Here is a 19,408-nt window from a genome sequence, read left to right as displayed (position 1 = left end):
TTAAGGTGAGCTCCACACACCTATTTTTAAGGTTAGGAGTCGTTACTGCTTTCAGACATGGTGGTAAACTTGACAATTCTTAATTCCAAGATTGAGGGTGCAGACAGGAGAGGGGGCCCCCGAGTCGTTGCGTGGCTCTCCAGTGGCCTCGCCCCACAGCTGGAGCCACGTGTCCTGCCCTCTGCCTCCCGGGATGAGGGACCCTGCACGGTCGCCTCTGCCCTGTGCCCCTGTCCACCTCACACCGTGCCTTCTCTTCGAGTGAGAACACGCGGTGCTTCCGAGGCCAGCGTGGTCCAAGGGCCAGTGGGGCTCACGCCTGCCGACGCCCCAGACCCGCCCACGGCCACACGCACACGTGGGACAGCCCACCTTCATCACGGCCTCCGTGTGCTCCAGCAGCCAGCCGACCAAGGCGTGGCCCGACTCGTGGAACGCAACCACCTTCTGTTCTTCCTTGGAGAGGATCTTGCTCTTTTTGGCGGTCCCTGCAAGAGGGCCGGAGAGTCCGAGGGTCCCGGGTGAGTCTCCCGGGCACTCCGCCTGGCCTCACAGAGTTCCACCCTGTGTCACCAGAGCAACGTCCTCACTGGACGCTCGCCTCCCGCGTCTCGGCCCCCAGCCAACACCAAGAACTGTGTTCCTCACTGTGTGAAGCTCATTTGGTGAGGGGGTTGCTGGAGGCTCCCCGTTTGTGCATCTGTGAATGCGGGAGCGGCCAGTCAAGCTCCTGCAGGCTTTAGGAACACCCTCAGCTCAGGGGCCCGCGGGGCTGCTGTGATTGGATGGGGTCCCGAGCGGGTTCCGGGCTGCGCCCTGCCGTTCCCCCCAGACGGGCAATGCAAGCCGCAGTCCCGATGCCTCCCACCTGGTGACCCTCTGCTCCCGTCACACCTCCCTGAGTTTCCACTTGAGGCATCCTGGATCAGCTCTGGGTTTGGGGTATTTGGTAGGAGGGTCACCTCCATTTACTGCAAGGTTATAAATCCTTCCTCACACTGGCTGTAGCAGCTCAATCATCTCAACCAGAGCTGGTGATGTGAGCATCTACACACGAGGGTGGGCTTGAACGCGACGTGCCTTAGCCCAGGCAGGCCGCAGAGTGAGGCCGGGGGGCTCTGGTGCCTGCTCACAGGGCCAGCGTCATCAGTATTGACAGGCGTCTTTCTCGCCTTCACACCATTATTGCAAGCGTATCAGTTCCCATGTAAAAATAAGGGGCTTGTCTAAAACCGAGTTTGTAGTAAGAAACAGCCACTTAGGGGCACCCAGGTGGCTCAGTCAGTTCAGTGTCAGACTTTGGCTCAGGTCATGATCTCACGGTTTGTGAGCTCGAGCCCCGCGTTGGGCTCTGTGCTGACAGCTCAGAGCCCGGAACCTGCTCCGGATTCTGTGTCTCCCTCTCTCTCTGCCCCTCCCCTGCTCGTGTTCTGTCTCTCTCTCTCTCTCTCTCTCTCAAGAATAAACATTAAAAAGTAAAAAACAAAAACATTGAAGACACAGCCACTTTAGTTCCTCCTGTCCACGCCAATTCCTAACCGGCGGTACGGGCACCTGGCGGTATTTGTAGCAGACTTTAGCTCCAGTGGAGGGTGACAGGGACGAGCCCCTCCTCGGGATGACTCACGACTGGGTGCTCCCCCTCCACAGACAAGGCCTTGCTTCTCCTACACCTTTGGAAGGAATAGTTTCCCTTTTTAAAAAGCTTTCAGTATCTTAGATCGGACACTGCTCAAGAACAAGCCATGGAGGGCCGCGGAAACGTCTAGAGATCGTGTCAGTCCCTCTTCTGACAGAAACCCAGGGACCCCACTCGGAGCAGTGACCATTAAGCACTGCTGGAAGCCACCCCCTCCCTGCCCCTGTCCTGCCGAGACCCCGAAGCAGAGACAGGCGGGACAGCAGAGCTCAGCTCTCGGGAGACCCTCTGTCCCCAGGCAGCCGTGGCCTCAGCCCCACGGTGGGTGGCCTGCAGCTTGGGGGCACCGCTGACCACCTCGGGGCTGCGTGCCACTCACCCTTGGCTGTGGGAGATCCCTGTATATTTCTTCTTGAAGAGTCTGCTCTTTGGCAGATTCTCGGTATTTTACACTAAGGATAAGTCTCGTGGTAACAACCGGACATAAAAATAGAACTTTGTGTACTGTTCCCTTGCCCGATCATAATTGTCTGCTAATTGCTTCTGTCACATGATGTGGAAGCTGACCTGGCTCCCACCACCCTGCCTTCCATCTGGCTGCTCGTGGGGCTCCAGCCCTGCTGAGAACACGTCCCTCGTACCGGCAATGACTCGCTCCACGGCGTACTCGAAGTTGAACGTGTGGACGGACGTGTGGCCCTCTCGCGCAGCGTGCAGCGCGGCCTCGTTACAGATATTGGCGATGTCGGCACCTGTCCACACAGAGGGTGAGAGGGGAGGACAGGGGAGTGACGACTGGCAGACAGGCTGGCAGGCGACGCCCACGCCCTTTGTTGACCCCACCCACACTACTGACAGACCCGTAGCATTCCCCCTCGTGCCTTCCAGCCTAACCCTAACCTCCGGGCTCTTTACTGCACAACTGTCGTCAGCAGGCAGAGCACCACGTGCTGTTTTATTCCAGCTAGCAATTCACACGTGCACCGAGGGGAAAGAAGTTAGTTTTCCAGGTTCCACAAGATTCTAGTTGAGGGCATTAAAAAAAATCCAAAGGGAAGAAATTACAATAAAAGGGATTTTGTTTCTATTGCCCTTTAAAATGAGAGCCGCGCAGAAAATATCCTGATTTGTGATCCGATTCTACTCATCAAGGGCGCACAGCCCGAGCCCAGGAGGGCCCTGAGAGCCGGTGTGCAGAGCCCGGGAGGCAGGAGCGCCCCCTGGTGGGCACGCGCACGGGGCGCCCTGAACGCCCTCGCTGGCGGGAGCAGTGTCGTGGGCTCTGGCACCACTCCGGGAGGGAAGTGCTGTGTGGTCTGGCTCCCCGTGCACACCCTCACCCTCACCCTCACCCCCACCCCGGAGCGGGGGATGTGGGGCACTTGGGGGAGGCCTGCACCCTTAGGACCGGCAGGAACCAGCTTCCGTACCACTGAACCCCGGCGTCAGCTCTGCCAGACGCTGGGAGTAGAAGCTGCTGGCCTGGGTCAGCTTCAGGCTCTTCAGGTGCTGCTCAAAAATCTCCCGCCTTTCCTGCAGAGAAAGGACACGAGTGTGGGCTCACTCCTGCCCCACAGATGGGCCCCTGGCTGTTAGATCCCTGTCCTTGTCATCACTCCCGACCTTCATACGTGAGACCGACCGGTTGAGAGCCACAGGCAGCATCTCAAAATGAAAGGTTAGGTCACACGTCGTAAGGGCTTACTCGTAGGACGTCTGGTTCGTAGACGTTCTGTGTTTTCTAGACCCTGATGGGAATGCTCCTTACGCGGTCAGAGAAAGGGAAAGGTGCTGTTCTGGAAGCAGTGGCAGCAGGGAGCTCCATTCTGCTCCTTAGAGCCTAGGAGCCGTTCGAGTGTCAGACCCAGGGTGACACCCATGTGAGGTCGCCATCACTGCCTGCTGGTTCCTGCTGCCTCGGGGCACCACCAAGGCCTGGCCACCAGAGGGCGGACGTCTCTCCAGAGGCCCAAGGAGGCTGGAGGGGCTGGGACACGGGCAGGGCTCGCACCTGCTCCCAGGGCAACACAGCTCATGTTCCAAACCCACGGCCAGCCTGCAGACTTGGGGTCAGGACGAGACTCCCGAGGTTCTTGCTACAAAACTCAGCCCCAATGTTTAGGGATAAAGAGAAGATGTGGGTGAGCCAAATGAGCTGCAAAACGGTGGGAAGAGCGGGAAGCCAAAGAAAGTCTAGACAGACAGGCACCGGGACTGTGCGGTCGCAGCTGGGCCGGGAAGGGCCGGCCCCCGGCCACCCTGACCTGCAGCGTGGGAAGGTCGATGAAGACGTGTCGATCCAGTCGGCCTGGCCTCAGCAGAGCGTTGTCCAAGATGTCAGCTCGGTTGGTGGATGCCAGGACAATGACATGGTCCGTGGTGCCCATTCCTGGAGGGATGACAGCCGTTCAGGTAGAGCTCCCCTGTCAGGACACAGGGTGGGACTGATTTCCCCCTGGGGTCCGCAAGAAAGGAACACGTACGTTGTTCTGAATGAGGATCAAAATCCCCACAGAGCAAGAATTCACCCGTCTCCCTCAGGCTGTCGGCCCACAGGCTGAACCACAGACCAGAACCGCACTGCCATCCAGACAGCGCCTGGGGGGGACCTCGTTTTTAGAGAGCTGCCCAGCAGGCCTGGGGAACGAGGGGACACTGTCCCCACGCTCCTTCGGTGCACTGGCTGTGGGCCAGAGCCACTGCAGCAAGACGTCTGGGACAATTTGTCCCTAATGCTGGTCTGTAGCCTGCGTTTAGGCCCTCGCTTTCTCACAGGAGTTTAAAAACAAGTGCAGACAGAAAGTTCCACCGATGGCGCAGATCTGTAGGAGAACCAGACTGGACCCCAGTTTGAAGAAAGCAGCTGCAGAAGTGCGCCTGAGGAGCAACGGGGCAAATCTGAGCCTGACTGGACATCTGAGTGTTGAATCTGTGTCTGTCAACTCTGCATTACGACGATACTGTGGCATCTCTCTGGATGTAAAGAACTACGTTCAGAGCATAGAAGATTTAGAACACGTAAGATTCAGAGATTTGGATTTGCTTTAAAATAACCCACCCGAGAAGAGGAACGGAGCGGGGTGGCTGGAACAGGGCTGGCCTGCGACGTGGAGGTTTGCCGCCCATCTCTCTCTGCCCTGATGTATGCCTGACAAGTTCCGGAATAGAGTGAAAAATGCCGGAGGCGCCTGGTTGACTCGGTCAACAGAGCAACAGAGCAACTCTTGATCTCGGGGTCTTGAGTTCAAAGCCCACGTTGGGCGTAGAGCCCACTTAAACAATAAGTAAAATGAAGATATCCTGATCTTTTGCTAGTAAAAAAAAATCTTGATAAGTTGACACTGACAAATAGAACTACCTGTCTTAAGTGAAATTCAAAAGAACGGTTGCAGAATTATGGCCTGAGTGTTAGGCACTGCCATCTCCCAGCCGACTGTCACTGTCTCCACTCTGCATGACAGCAGTGAGGGGCCTGGACGAGTGCACGGGCCTGGGACCCACCGTACCAAGGAACTGACCCCTGAGTCACCGAGAAGCAGCCACTAGGATGCCCAAACCACACCCACCTCTCAAGGAAATCCTCGAGAACCCTGTATGTGTGCATTCTCCATGGAAGGCGACAAGCCAGGATGCTTACTTGACATCTCTGTGTCAGGGGAGAGTGCAGCACGTAACCGTGACTTCTGAAAAGAACCCGGAAACCAGCCAGCACCAGCCAGCACATGCAGCGTGTCCCCCTGTGTTCGATCTGCCTGCACCGTGGTGTTAGGAGAAGTCAACCTGTGACCCGGCAAACAAGAGGCTGACTGGAGAGAGGGCCCTGCCAGGATTCCCGAAGGCCGTGGACACGGAATTCCGAAGTCACGTGAACTGAAGACACATGGGACGACGGTGGGAGTGATGGCTGCGGAAGAGCAGCGGCAGGGCAGGGGCGCAGGCGGCGCCAGCCAGCCCCAGCACGGGCTGCGGGAGCGCTCAGAGCTCTGCTGGCGGGTCTCAGCTCCACCTCCCCGCAGAGCCAGCCCCTCTCACTCGGGCCAGGCACCCTGCGTCACTGGGGTCATGATCACATGAGGGTATAGCCCCCCAGGGCTGGATGGATTGCTCTAGAAACTTTGCATTTTGACCTAGTTACAGATACACAGGTGCAGCTTGGTACAGAGAAGTCCTTTCGAGGGTCGCTCAGAGCCAGGAAGCTGGCCGTGCAGGGCAGAGCCTTCTCACCGCCTCGACTAACGCACTCGACCAGGAGCTTTCTTCTCTGCAGGTCCCCTGCACGCGACCCCCCTGCCCGCCTCTCTCCACGTCCCCGCGGTACGCAGGCCTGCTCCACGGCCACCCCACCACCAGTCTGTTCTCGTCTCTGGGATTCTGTCACTTTGACAGTCTTGCGTAAGTGTTCCCGTACAACCTGTAGCCGCTTGACGCTGGCCCTTTTCGCTCAGCAGAATTCCCTCGGGATCCATCCGAACGGCGGTGTGTGAGCACTCAGTTTCTTTCCTTTGCTTCACGGTAACCATGGCAAGGACACGCAGGCTCGGTTTAGAAGCTGCATGCGGGGAGTTTCCAGCTGCCACACGTAAGCGGACCTTTCTTGGGGCCGCAGGCAGGCGCGTGAGCGCCGGGCCAGAGGGGAGGTGTGAGTTCGGTTCTGTCTCCCAGGGCGGCTGGCCGAGTGTGGGTCGGCTCACGCTTCAGGCTGCTGTACTCCAGCGAGGGCCGTGCGGGCTCACTCGCAGACTCGTCCGAGCCATCGGTGCGCCCCCCGCCCCGGCGCGCCACGCGTCTCCGCTATGGCTGTCCTAGGAGGTGTGTTCCCACCCAACTCTCAGAAAAGGGTTTGGCGGGTGTGGACGAGCGCGTTCAAAACCTTACATGAAAAAGCAAACGGAGCACGGCAGCCGCAGCCCCATCGGTCGAGGGGAACACGGTGCGAGGTGCCGCCCCACACGAGTCTGTGCCGCGTGGTGCGTGCGGGGGGGGCCCCGCGGCGTGGCGGAGGCGAGGGCCTGGAGAAGACCTCCGCGGGCCAGGAGGCCAGACTCTACAGACCCCGCTAAGCGCTGGCAGAGCACAAAAGCAGTTCAACCTTTTCAGCAAATGGAGCTGGGGCAAACAGACGTCCATGGGCCAAGGGGTGGGGGTGGGGGGTGCACCCAGGCGACTCAGTGGGCAGGGCACCCGACTTCGGCTCAGGGCGTGACCTCTGAGTTCGGGTGTTCGAGCCCCGCGTCCAGCTCCGCACTCACGGTGTAGAGCCTGCCTGGGATTCTCCCTGTCTGCTCCTCCCCAACTCAAGCTTTCTCAAAACAGATTAAAGTAAACTAAAATGGAAAAGGCCATGTGGATGGTAGCTAGGACTTTCTGACTCCACGTGAGAACGCAGCTCACGTCCCCACACACTCTTGCTAACACAGAAGCTCCGGTGAAGGCACGGGGAAGGGGCACTCAGCGCAGAGCCCTCTTTCTGCTGATCAACCGTACAGAGGTACCGAGTCACGCTGACCCCAGCACGCTCCGCGCAGGTGCCTGGCCCCCGAGGCCTGGCCCTCCGGTAGGGCCACCTCTCCCTGACTCATGAGTGGGGGGACGGGCAGTCCCTTCCTGGTGAGCTTTTCCCACGACCGGCACAGTGTCTGCTCCGTGCCCTGCGCCTCAATGAGCAAGCACCGCCCCTCCGGGAGGACTGACACAGACCCCTCAGACTCATGTGAAGGGCGAAGAATGCGCACTGTGTCCGCACACAAAAGGACCCGTTCACCGCTGGCCCAGCCCAACAAGGGGCTTCAGTCAGGGCTCCCGGGCGCTCGTGGGCCTGGAGCGGAAGCAGCCCTATTCACGGCAGCACAGAGGCTGGGCTCAGAGGAAGCCACCGTTTGGTAAATGCTTCCTGGTGGGCTCGGGTCTGCCCCAAAACGTGGGCTCAGCCTTCAAGTGCAAACACCAATATGAGCAGGAAGGCCTATGTGGGCCTCCCGTGGGCCCGGTGGGAGGCATGTGGGGGCCTTCACCTCTGAGTGCCTTCATCTCACCTGCAATGATGAGCTGTGGCACTCGGGCCACAGAGTCACAGGGGGGTCACACGCTCGCTCCAAACTGCACAGGTCAGAAAACCAGCCTGAAGAAGCGGGGGCAGGCGTGCACGCCCACAGCACCTTCTCACCCAGGGATCTAGTGCTCCACGGGCATCTGCAGGAGCCGGAGGGCAAACAGGGACTAGAGGGCACTTTAAGCGTGGACGGCCACCTGGTCATCTGATGACTTCCAATGGCCACTTCTCCCTGGTCCACTCGATATCGCAGATGTCGTTCATTCTTTTTTTTTTTTTAATGTTTATTTTTGAGAGAGAGAAGGTGCGCGTGCGTGAGTGGGAGAGGGGCAGACAGCGAGGAAGACACAGAATCAGAAGCAGGCTCCAGGCTCTGAGCTGTCAGCACAGAGCCGGACGCGGGGCTTGAACCTCATGAACCACAAGATCATGACCGGAGTCGAAGTCAGACACTCAACGGACTGAGCCGCCCAGCCGCCCCTTTTTTAAAAAAAATTTTTTTAATGTTTATTTTTGAGAGAGAGAGAGAGACAGAGACAGAGCGTGAGGGAAGGAGGAACAGAGAGAGAGAGAGAGAGACACTCATTCGATTACAAAGACAACCAGGGGGTACCTGGCTGGCTCAGTCAGTGAAGTGCGTGACTCTTGATCTCAGTCCGATGTTGGGTGTGCAATCTACTTAAAAATAAATACATAAAAAAATTTTAAAGTAATAATAAATGAAATAAATACATAAAGGGGCGCCTGGGTGGCTCAGTCAGTTAAGCATCTGACTCTTGATTTTAGCTCAGGTCATGATCTCGCGGTTCATGAGTTCAAGCCCCATGTTGGGCTCTGCTTGGGATTCTCTCTCTCTGCCCTTCCCCCACCTGCTCTCTCCCAAAGTAAATAAACATAAAAAAAAAAAAATTAAGCCCTCGCCCCACAGCATGGCGGAAGCCAGAGGACATCACACTGGGTGAGTCACAGAAGGACAAACAGCAGCAGGAGTCACCCACAGGAGGGTCCAAGAAGACTCAGGCCCATGGAGACACAAAGTGGCATGGCTGCCAAGGGCTGGGAGGCTGGTGTTTAATGGGGACAGAGTTCCAGTCAGGGAAGATGAGAAGGTTCTAGAGATAGATGGTGGTTGCACAACAGAGAGAATAACACTAATAAATGGTTAAAATGGTAAATTTCGGGGCGCCTGGGTGGCTCAGTCGGTTAAGTGTCCGACTTCGGCTCAGGTCATATCTCACGGTTCGTGAGTTCAAGCCCCACGTCGGGCTCTGTGCTGACAGCTCAGAGCCTGGAGCCTGTTTCAGATTCTGTGTCTCCCTCTCTGTCTGCCCCTCCCCACTCGCTCTCTGTCAAAAATAATAAACGTTAAAAAAAGTTATAAAAAAAATAAAAAGGTAAATGCCACGTATATTTTACCACAATAAAAATAACCGGGTACCAGGCTGGCTCAGTCAGTGGAGCATATGCGACTCTGGATCTCGGGGTCCTGAGTCCGAGCCCCACGTTGGGTATAGAGATTGCTTAAAATGAAATCTTCAAGGAATATATAAATAAAAATAAAATAAACATACGATGTCTATCCAAAAAAACCCCAAAGTCTTACAAAAGTAACCGAAAAGAAAAACCATTCCGTGTCACTCAGAACCCCCAGATCAAGAGTCACATGTGCCTCCACCTGGGGCAGCCAAGCGCCCTGTGCTACCTTTCCTGCATCGGGCCGCAGGGTGCGCACAACACCGTCACCTGGGTTTATCCAAGACTGGAAACCATGCCCTGCCCTGCCCTGCCCTTTTTTGTTCCCAGGTTTTTTCTTTCTTTTCTACTATGACCTTGACTTTTAAAAATTAAAACCTGTGTTTCTTGAGTGCAACAAGGTGACAAATAGCTCTGAAAGTGGCCTTGTCTCAGAATCAGCTACTAGGGAGCGTGTTGACGGCACCCTCACCTGCAGCAGGTGCTAGGGCAGAGAGACGCAGCCCGTGTACGTGGGCATCAGTGCGTGTTCCCAAACGACACGCGTGAGCCGCGTGGTCCACCCCGCGAGTGGGTCTCAGGAAAAGAACCCCTTCCCTGCACAGGAGGGGGCACCCACCATCCATCTCCACCAGGAGCTGGTTGAGTGTCTGCTCCTCCTCCGTGTTGGAGAAGCCAGACATGGTGGTGGAGCGCTTCTTGCCCACGGCGTCGATCTCGTCAATGTATACGATGCAGGGCGCCCGGGCCCGGGCTTCCTTGAAGAGGCTCCGCACACGGGCAGCGCCGAGGCCTACGGTGACACAGAGGACCGGGCGGGGAACGGGGAACGGGAGGGGAGCCCAACTGTTGCGCCAGGGGCCAGAACGGCCCACGGAGGATGACGAAGCCTCAGGAGAGTCACCCTGGCGGTACTCGCCCCCTCGTGGACCCCCAGGCCGCGCATGGAGGCGGCTTCAGAGAACATCGCTGCCCAATTCTCTACACCAGCGGCATTCCCAGGAGCATGGGGCTTCTGTTTGCCTCTCTGTGCCCCCAATTCCCTGGCCGGCCGCCACCTGAGGAAGGGCGTGTGACGGCAGAGCCATCCTGCACAGACGGTCCTGTCCGCAGCCCCCCAGGCAACACCAACCTCCAATGACCTCCACGAACTCCGGGCCAGCCATTGCCAAGAAGGGCACCCGGGCCTCCGTCGCCACTGCCTTGGCCAGAAGGGTCTTCCCACAGCCAGGGGGCCCGAGCAACAGCGCGCCTTTTGGGACTTTGGCGCCGAGCTGAAGGAAGCGCTCTGGGCTCTGGAAAAGCAGCAGACAACGCAGCGCTGATCACAGGTGTCGCAGAGAGAACTTTCAAGACGGGACACTTGGAGATCAGCTCACGCGCGGTCACGAATCAGCTATGGTTCACACAGTTCTGGCGCAAGTCAGTCCGGGACTGACCGGGTGTCCCAGACGGCTTAGGCTGCAGTCGGCGGTGGGCTCTCGGCCCTCCTACTGGTTGAAAACTGTGCACTCGGCCTGCACGGCGGGTTTAATACTGGGTCCTACCACCTGACTACTTCGGGTCTTTCCTCCAGGATGGTGCTCACCTGCCTCCTGCTCGGCAGGCACGCCTACCTTCAGATAATCCACGAACTCTTTGACTTCCAGTTTGGCTTCGTGCATTCCTGCTACATCTTTGAAGCTGACTCCTTTCCCCATCTTGCCATCCACAATCGTGAAACGAGCCATCTTAAGCTGATTCTGGGCAGAAAGAACAAAGGACAGAGTGCCGTGACCTCTCAGCACAACAGGGAAAGTGAGCGTCCCTGGGCGCCACCTCCCCTCGGCCCAGGGTCCCCTCTCCCACACCCCCTCCCACGCATATGAAGGGAAATGTTTCTTGTGCGTCATGAACAGTAAGAAAGTTATCTAGTATTTAACGGTTTGCCTTAAAAAAAAAAAAAAGATGTAAAACCACCCCCCGCCCAAACAAGGTAATTTAACTATCTCTTTTGCACATAAACTGTATTTTTCTATATGATTTTTCCTGCTACTGTGTAATACTCTGATTATAAAAGCAATGTAGATAACACTGAGCTCTAGGAAAGTTCGGTAGAAATGTTGGCTGGTAAATTTCTGGAAAGCAACCAGGCAAGAGAAAGCTCGTAGTGAGGGGCGCAAACTTGAGCTCAGTTCTGCCTCAGGAGGCGCACAGACATGCCCGCGCTCAGAAAACGTGTGCGCTGAATTTATCATAGTGCTATTTAAATAAGACAGTAAAAATAAACAGCCCTAAATACACAAGAACGGTGAAACTGGCCGAGTAAAATACAGCCCGAGCCCATGATGAGACACCCTTCAAAGAGCGTGAGCGTTCAGCTGCAGCCAGGAACACGCTCTTGGTCTCGGTTCTCAGGGAAGGGGCTGGGTGGTGCCGTCTGCAGACCTGCTCCAGCCGGGGCTTGGGCCCCTCAGCTCTGCTGCTGATGGGCTAACCGGCCACATGCTCCCCGCCAGGGAGGGTTCGCGTTACAACGAGGGCTACCACAAGAGGACGCTGTGTGTGTGTGTGTGTGTGTGTGTGTGTGTGTGTGTGTACACATTAAGTAATCTCTACACCCAAAACAGGGCTTAAATTCAAGACCCCAAGATCAAGCGTCGCATGCTCCTCAAACTGAGCCAGCCACGTGCCCCAAGAGAATGCTTTTAAAGTGTATTTGGGGTGGGGGGGGGCAGGGTGCCTGGATGGCTCAGCCAGTTAAGTGTCTGACTTCGGCTTAGGTCATGATCTCACTGTGGAGTCTGTCTCTCTCTCTCTCTCTGAATAAATAAACTTTAAAATAAAATTTTTAAAAAGTGTATTTAGGTTTGGGGCGTCTGGCTGGTTCAGTTGCCAGCCTTAAAAAATACGCAGCATCTTAGCAAGTAGGAGAAACCAAAGAAACAGTGATGCCCAGCTACTGAAACAGCAGAATAAACTGGCCTATACACTGGCCTGGCTCAGCTGCCCCACGAGCCAGGGGGAGAGTGGGCCTCAGGTGGATCCCCTAGTCGGCCAGGCACAAAGAAAGAGGAGCTGGCAGGCCACGGCTCCAGGCTGGCCTCTGTGACAGCTTAGCCTTCACTGCGTGCTCACTCTTGGGAGCCATACTCAGCAAGCACAGACAGACCCTAAGAGCACACGTTCAGGGAGATGGGACAGACCGCACGTTCAGGGAGATGGGACAGAGCACAGGTGCAGGGGGATGGGTGGCACGTGCCCAACTTACAAAAGCACTGAGTCCTCCTTCCCGTCCTGTCATCCCAGCCAGACGGAACACGTACCACAGGATGGCCAGGCCCACTGCGGTCATCCCCAAGGCGTAGAGGGCACTAGCGGGGGAGAGAGAGTCAGTCACGGGCAGGAAGCTCACGGGCACGCCTCGCGGAGTCCAGGGCCACGGACCCTTCAGAGACGGGAAGAGCGACCCGCACTCCGAGAGCAGCGTGCAGAGCGAGTGGTTGTGAAAATGGGTTTCCTTGTCCAACTCTGCTCTCTCGTGACCTTCTCCCACATGGGCAGGTGGAGTGTCTCCCCACGGCGCAAGGCCAGGACGTGGACACGACACGCTCACCCCGTCCTCCAGAGCCTACCGATAACGCCCAGCGAGAACCGATTTTCACGTGCGCCAAAGTAGGCCACCGGTTTTGGATGGGACGGCAAAACACGCAGAGCAGGAAACCGAGTGAACGCTAGGGCGCCAGCCCGCCCTCCCGCCGCCCGCCAGCCTTGGCCGTGCACCTGCGGGAGAGACCCGCCACCGCACAGGAAGCTCAGCGCCTCAGCGGTGTCTGCCAGTCAGCAGCGAGCCTCTGCACGCAAGCTCCGGCTGCTGCCGGGCCCAGTGTGCAGTGAGACGCCATGACTGGGAGCTAATGTGTCCCGCTGAGTCTGTAGGTCCCACGGGCCCAACACGGTCCCCGCTTCCGTCTGCCGCACGGAAGCAGGGATTTCTACCGGACAGGCCCGCTTCTCCCTTTCTGTTCCACTTTCCCGTTTGTAGAAGACAACGGCCCCACGACGTGCTGGATCAAGAAAAGCCACAGACCCACGGACGCCCTCCCCACACGTGGTCCCGGACTCGCCCTCCCACACGGGGGTCTGCTTCGTGCAGGCCAGGCCACTTTCCGGTGTGTGTGCTTTGTCAGCACATTACAGAGCCACGCCTGGTTTAGTTCAGGGGCCAAATAACGACCAGCATACTTTCCAAAGAATCCTGTCCGCTTATAGGAGACCGGGATCCTGTCCTTGCCTTCAATGTTCAGGGCGTCTTCCGCGGCTCGGAGCTTCTCCTCAAACCTGTCGATGTTTGCCACCTGCATCCGGTACATCAAGGCCAGCCGCTGGGGGCAGAGAGCACAGGTGGTGCGAGTGACACACGGGCCAGACGGACGACCCCCAGACGCTGCAGGGCTCCAGCAGCAGAAGGTTCATCTGCGGGTCAGAAACTACTTCTGCGTCACAATTCCAGCAAAACTTCAATACGTGTGCTTTCTCTATCTTCAGGAACGGGGACATTTTAAGAAAAGGGAGGGTGTGCTCCACACTGACACCCCCCACCGAGCCTCAGCTGTGCGTGCAGAGCACAGAGACACGCGACAGGCCGGAGCTCCCCGCCGGGATGCAGGCAAGTCTAAGGCCAGAGCACAGGTTTCGCGCCTGCCCGCTGGCTGACCCCGAAATCAGCAAATCAGCTAAGTGGATTTCTGTGTCCTCGGGAAGCCTTTCCTGGGTGGAGGCTCTGGGAGTGAGCAGGTGGAGTGTCCTGGCATGATGTCGCCGCCGCCTCCAGGGGGACAGGCTTCCCTGAGAGGAGGCAGCGTGGCCCGAAGTCCACGCTGGGCCCCCAAATGCCTTCTCTGTGAGCCGTCCTGATGATCTCCAGCACCCTAGACGGTGTCCTGCCAGTCCCACACCATTCTCCTGAGGGCCTGGTCCAAATGCTTTCTAGAACTAAGCCGTTCCAAGCTCAGCTTCTAAACACACTCTTCCAATCTACACGGAGCACCCAGATTTCCCCCTGGCTCTTAAGAACCTCAGAAGATGTCGAGGGGTCACAAGGCCAGATGGGAGAAGCAGACGGGGGCGCCACCGGCCACAACACCCTGATCACAGTCTGTGCTGGACTAACCCCACAGACCCAAACGTCTGATGTGGACTTCATGCCCCCGTCCCTCACACACCCGGCCCGGCCGTGGAAACAGAATGGAGAAGCAAGCAATGTCCTCCTTTCTATCCCAGAAGCCAAGAGCAAAGTGTATGACTCCAGAAAGCGATTCAACTCCCCCATCTTCTCTCTGACCGCCTGGCCCTGGACGACCCACTTGCTTCTGCAAGGTCACCCGGGTCACACAGCAGTCAGGGCCGGGAGGGGTCTGTCCCCCACAACTAAGTCACAAGCTCGTGTAAACTGACAAACAGCTGTGCACACGTGCGTGGCGCTTAGCCCTCTCTAGAGCCCTAGCAGCGCCCAGGGTGCTGTCCTAAGGGACAGAGTCCTACGCCCATGAGTAAACTTGTGCCCCAAGTGCGCACAGTATGTCCACACTGAACGCCTGTCGCCCAGCATTCTACCTGGTCTCCTTTTCCCGCTGTCCAAACCTCTAACAAACAACAGGAAGCAGACTAAAACATGACAGGACCGTGGATCAGACATCTAACCCAGCTCTGAGCGTCCGTACAGAGATGACTAGCAAACAGGATCAGGGAAAAGTGTTCTGGAAAATAGTCTCGTGTCGCCACCTCTCCTGGGCCTGCCGGTGGTGTGGTTATGGGGTGGGGGGCGGGGGAACAAAGAGGCGGGGACTGGACGGTGGCTCCCTCTCATAGCGGGGTTTCCACAGTCGGCTTCCGGGGCCTAGTGCCCCACACTGATGCCCAGCCCTCTCCCTGAGACCAAATCCCACCCGTCTGACGCCTCCTCTCCCTCGGGAGCACCCGAGGCGGGGAGGTAAGCAGGCCCTGCTTGCTCTCTCCTCCCTCCCGTCCAAGGGCCAGCCCTTGCCCAACCCCACCTCTCAGCCACCCCCACAGGGAGGGTAGGCTCCTGCCCCCGGCCCCCAGGGAATCCCCCCCAACAACCCTGGCACCTCAACTCACCAGCATCCGCCAAAGCTGCCCCATGTGCCAACCTGCAGCCAGCGCCAGACCCACAGAGCGGGACGTCGGGGCCACCGCTGGCTCATGTTCCCTCCTCCTCCTCCTCCTCCTCCTCCCTGTACACGGCCACCGCAGCTGCGGGCCCCCAGCTCCCGTCTGGGACAACACCCCCTCCCCCAATCACGGGACCTCAGGGCGGGGGGGGGGGTGGGGGGACGGAAAGGGGCCCGCCCGCACTCACAGGCCGCCCGAACACCACGGCTCCGGGGTGCAGGTAGACCTCCACCACGTCGCTCTCGGGCACCACCTGCACCCGCTGCACCTCGCCCTTGGCCAGCATCTCGTGGACAAAGTCGTTCCAGGAAATGTTGCCCCCGCTGGTGCTGAGCGCGTTCAGCAGGCTCATGACCACGGCGATGACAAACAGGGTGCGTAGCCGCTCGCGGTACATCTGGTCCTCTCTCTCCTTGCGTCTCCTCTCCTCTGCGGGCGGGGCAACCGGGGGACCGTGAGACAGAGGCCGCAGGCGGGGCGGCAGGAGAGCACAGGGGCGAGGAGGCCGGCCCTGCGTGTTGTTGGCCGGTTTTCAACAAAGTGGCCCGAGACAGATACTAATCACATGCCATCCGGGCCACCAGCACCCCGTTCGCCGTCCGCGTAGAGCACAAAACCAGGGTTTTCCACTTCCCGGGACCAGCGTGTGCTACGTCTCCACCATCAGCCCTCGGCCGGGAGCACGGCCGACCCCCCGCCCTGGCGTGATCACCGGCGGGCTGTGCGCACACGTGCAAGTCTTTAATAACAACCAGACACCTGCCTCCCCTCCCCCACAGCCACACATTTAAACAGTTTAGTCCGTGGACAGATGGTGGGGTCCACTTAATTCAAGAATGTTCCCGAAGACCAACTCTTCACCCAAATCACATTACTTGGCTACTGATACCCTACTCAGGGTATGGACTGCATCGTGCCCGTTCTTAGGGGTGAGAGGAGGACCCGAGACTCGGCCCCGGCTTGGGGTGTGCCGAAACCCAGGGAGGTAAGGTGGCCTGAGCGGCAGCGTGTGGGGGCCGGGCGGGAGGGGAGAGCCCACGGCACAGGGGACTCAGAGAAGCAGCTCCCAGCACGGGCACCAGGGAGAGGCTCCCAGAAGGAGGGGGAGCCAGCGGACCAGGAGGCCAGAAGGACGTTCAGAAGCTGCTTCCCTCAGGCCCAGAGCGCAGACGGGAGAGTCCTGCTTGCAGCCACCAGAGGCCAGGCCACAGTCTTCCTCCCAAAACAGCCAGTCAGGTAAACCCTCTCATTTGCGCCACGCTGTCATCTCACTAGCCCACCCAGCCCAGTCCCTGGAAGGATCCGGCGCCTCCGTTTACGCACCAGGCTGCCGTGCGGCCCTAACCTGTGCGGCACGGCCCATCCTCCCGACACGCCACCCAGACTCCAACCAGGCCTGTCATTAACGATGCCTTCACCACTTGTGCTCACCACGGCCCCGACCTCGCTCGGCAACCAAAGTTTCCACCATTGCTCCTTCCGGCACAAACACAAGCGTCCGCTCGGGGGAAGAGCAGAGGCCCACTCCCGGGAGCAGGGGGACCCAGCACAAGGGCTCAGCCCAAGCGCACACGCACCGGAACCGGTGCCACCCGCTTCCCCCTGTGCCGCTTGGAGCTGGAGCCGTCCACAAACACACCCTCGTCTCCCAACAGTTTAGAGGAGCTGAAAGGCATTTTAAGGCAGCTTAAACACAAAATGAAGCTTATGGAGAAGGCTGTGTCTGCAACCGTTCTGAAAACCTGAAAGCGCATTTTCGATGTTCTCTTAGACTGGAACGGGGGCGCCTGGGGGGCTCAGTGGGTTAAACGTCCGACTCTTGATTTTGGCTCAGGTCGTGACCTCATGAGTTCGAGCCGTGCATCAGGCTCTGCGCTCACAGCTCGGAGCCTGCTTGGGATTCTCTCTCCCCTCTCTCTGCCCCTCCCCCCACTCACGCGCACTCATGCTCTTTCTCTCAAAATAAATAAACTTAAAAAAAAAAAAAGAACGGGCTATAAGAGCCTATCCAATGTGTAAAGCTCAGTCACAAAGGGCAACTAAATAAAGGTAGCAGTTATTTTAGAAAGCAAATTTACGTTCTCGGTGAGTAGGTAGAGACCATGTATTTCAGTGTAATTTTCTACTTAATTGGTCCGTTGAATTCCCATCTTGTTTTCTAGTTAATAATATTGAGAGTGCCCAAACTGGGCAAACTGGGTGAGACTCCACCAGCAGGATGAACGTCTCTGTTTTAGAAGCTTTGTATGATCGGTAGGCTCTCACTCACACACAAATTGTTGTGCGTCCCTGGTTCCTGGCCGGCAGTCGCGGGGCACGCGTCCACTGGAAGCACTTGCAGATTTGGGCCCAGGCCATGTGGCAACACTGCCCTTCCTGGCTGCTCTGGCCAGCACACCGGCACGCCCCACGTGGAAACAGGCTTGCGACGATTCTGCGACTCACATGCATCTGTTTGCAGACTGTGAGACAGGGCTATGATTTTTAAAAAATATGGTTTGGTTTCATTTATTTGTTTTTAAAAAGATTTTTTTTTTTTTAAGGAATCTCTATACCCAAAGTGGGGCTCAAACTCACAACCCCGAGATCGAGAGTTGTACGCCCCACCAACTGAGCCAGCCAGGTGCCCCAGATATGGCTTGGTTTTAAACAAGATAATTTTGCACTTTTTTGCAAGAATTTCTAAAATCATGGGGCGCCTGGGTGGGTCAGTCGGTTAAGCATCCAACTTCGGCTCAGGGGCTCAAGAGATGGTCTCACGGTTTGTGAGTTTGAGTCCCGCGTCGAACTCTGCTGACAGCTGGGAGCCTGGAGCCTGCTTCAGATTCTGTGTCTCCCTCTGTCTCTGCCCCTCCCCTGCTTGTGCTCATGTGTGCTCTCTTTCTCAAAAATAAACAAACATTTAAAATCAAAAGACAGCTTGGACAGGGCACCTGGGGGGCTTAGCCAACAAAAGCGTCCAACTTCGGCTCAGGTCATGATCTCGAGGTTCGCGGGTTCGAGTTCCACAGTGAGCTCTCTGTTGTCACTGTAGAGCCTGCTTTGGATCCTCTGTCTCCCCGCCTCTGCCCCTCCCCCAATCACGTGTGCATGCGTGCGTGCAAGCGTGCGTGTGCTCTCCTCTCTCAAAAATAAACAAACATTAAAAAAAAAAAAAAAAAAAGCTTGCCTTTAGGCTCCAAAACACACATCTTCTTTCTTCCCAAAAACCCAACCCTTTTCAAATGCTAGCCAGGTGTTCTGAAACATGGAGCTGCCTGCCGCTGGCCTGTTTGAGAGAGAAGGATCTAGGCCGGGCCTAGAGGCAGCGCACCACGTTCCCAGAGGACTCTCCAGGCGAGAGAGCAGGGAGGTCGCAGCCCAGAGTGGTAACTGCTCTGGGGCGTCAGGACGGTTCACTGAAGGCAGGTTAAAATCGTCTGTGCTTCTCAATACAACTCCTGCTCTGGCTTCTGAGTCCAAATCGCCCTGAGTCCTGCTCCCGGGCAGAAGGAGACGGCCACGGCAGGCCCACCCTGACAGGACCTCACACACACACAGAGACGGCTGTGCCGGCAGACAGCATCGTTACAGATGTGCGCAAACACGTGCTGCATACATTCGCACGTACAACAAAGTAGAACCCGGGTGCACGGGGTGCGGGGAACCGGCCCCGCACACGCTGTCGAGCGGGACCAGTGAGTAAACCCTCCTGAAAGCTACTTGGCTGGTGTATCAGGGCCACAAAAACATTTGCTTTCTGTAACTCACTAAGTGTACTTCTCAAACCGTAGCCCAAGGAAACCAAATGTAGAAAACACAAACCTGGGGGTGCGTGGCTGGCTTAGTCGGTGAAGCACGCGACTCTTGATCGCGGGCTTGGCGTTCGAGCCCCACGCTGGCTGTAGAAATTACTAAGAATAAAGTGCCTAGGGGCGCCTGGGTGGCGCAGTCGGTTAAGCGTCCGACTTCAGCCAGGTCACGATCTCGCGGTCCATGAGTTCGAGCCCCGCGTCGGGCTCTGGGCTGATGGCTCAGAGCCTGGAGCCTGTTTCTGATTCTGTGTCTCCCTCTCTCTCTGCCCCTCCCCCGTT

The 19,408-nt window shown here is 57.4% G+C and overlaps 1 protein-coding gene across 3 annotated transcripts in view; it reads right to left on the bottom strand.

The window, feature by feature from the left end:
- SPG7 (SPG7 matrix AAA peptidase subunit, paraplegin) overlaps nucleotides 1-19,408 on the bottom strand; it is a 32,900-nt gene that overhangs the window by 4,536 nt on the left and 8,956 nt on the right. For 2 of the 3 annotated variants that reach the window (XR_006300219.1, XM_043599917.1), the window contains exons 4-13: nucleotides 15,523-15,764; nucleotides 13,386-13,525; nucleotides 12,412-12,514; nucleotides 10,778-10,903; nucleotides 10,294-10,456; nucleotides 9,781-9,954; nucleotides 3,904-4,028; nucleotides 3,070-3,172; nucleotides 2,281-2,391; nucleotides 373-488 (exon numbers count right to left, since the gene is read on the bottom strand). Coding sequence is in view for 2 of the 3 variants with exons in the window: in XM_043599917.1 (XP_043455852.1) it covers nucleotides 373-488; nucleotides 2,281-2,391; nucleotides 3,070-3,172; nucleotides 3,904-4,028; nucleotides 9,781-9,954; nucleotides 10,294-10,456; nucleotides 10,778-10,903; nucleotides 12,412-12,514; nucleotides 13,386-13,525; nucleotides 15,523-15,764 (1,403 nt within the window). In the remaining variant the exon portion in view is untranslated. The remainder of the gene's footprint in view (nucleotides 1-372; nucleotides 489-2,280; nucleotides 2,392-3,069; nucleotides 3,173-3,903; nucleotides 4,029-9,780; nucleotides 9,955-10,293; nucleotides 10,457-10,777; nucleotides 10,904-12,411; nucleotides 12,515-13,385; nucleotides 13,526-15,522; nucleotides 15,765-19,408) is intronic. The other variant, XM_043599919.1, reaches the window with a different exon arrangement.

Source organism: Prionailurus bengalensis, chromosome E2, assembly GCF_016509475.1.
Source record: "Prionailurus bengalensis isolate Pbe53 chromosome E2, Fcat_Pben_1.1_paternal_pri, whole genome shotgun sequence".
Classification (NCBI taxonomy): domain Eukaryota; kingdom Metazoa; phylum Chordata; class Mammalia; order Carnivora; family Felidae; genus Prionailurus; species Prionailurus bengalensis.
This window is presented reverse-complemented; position numbering and strand designations above follow the sequence as displayed.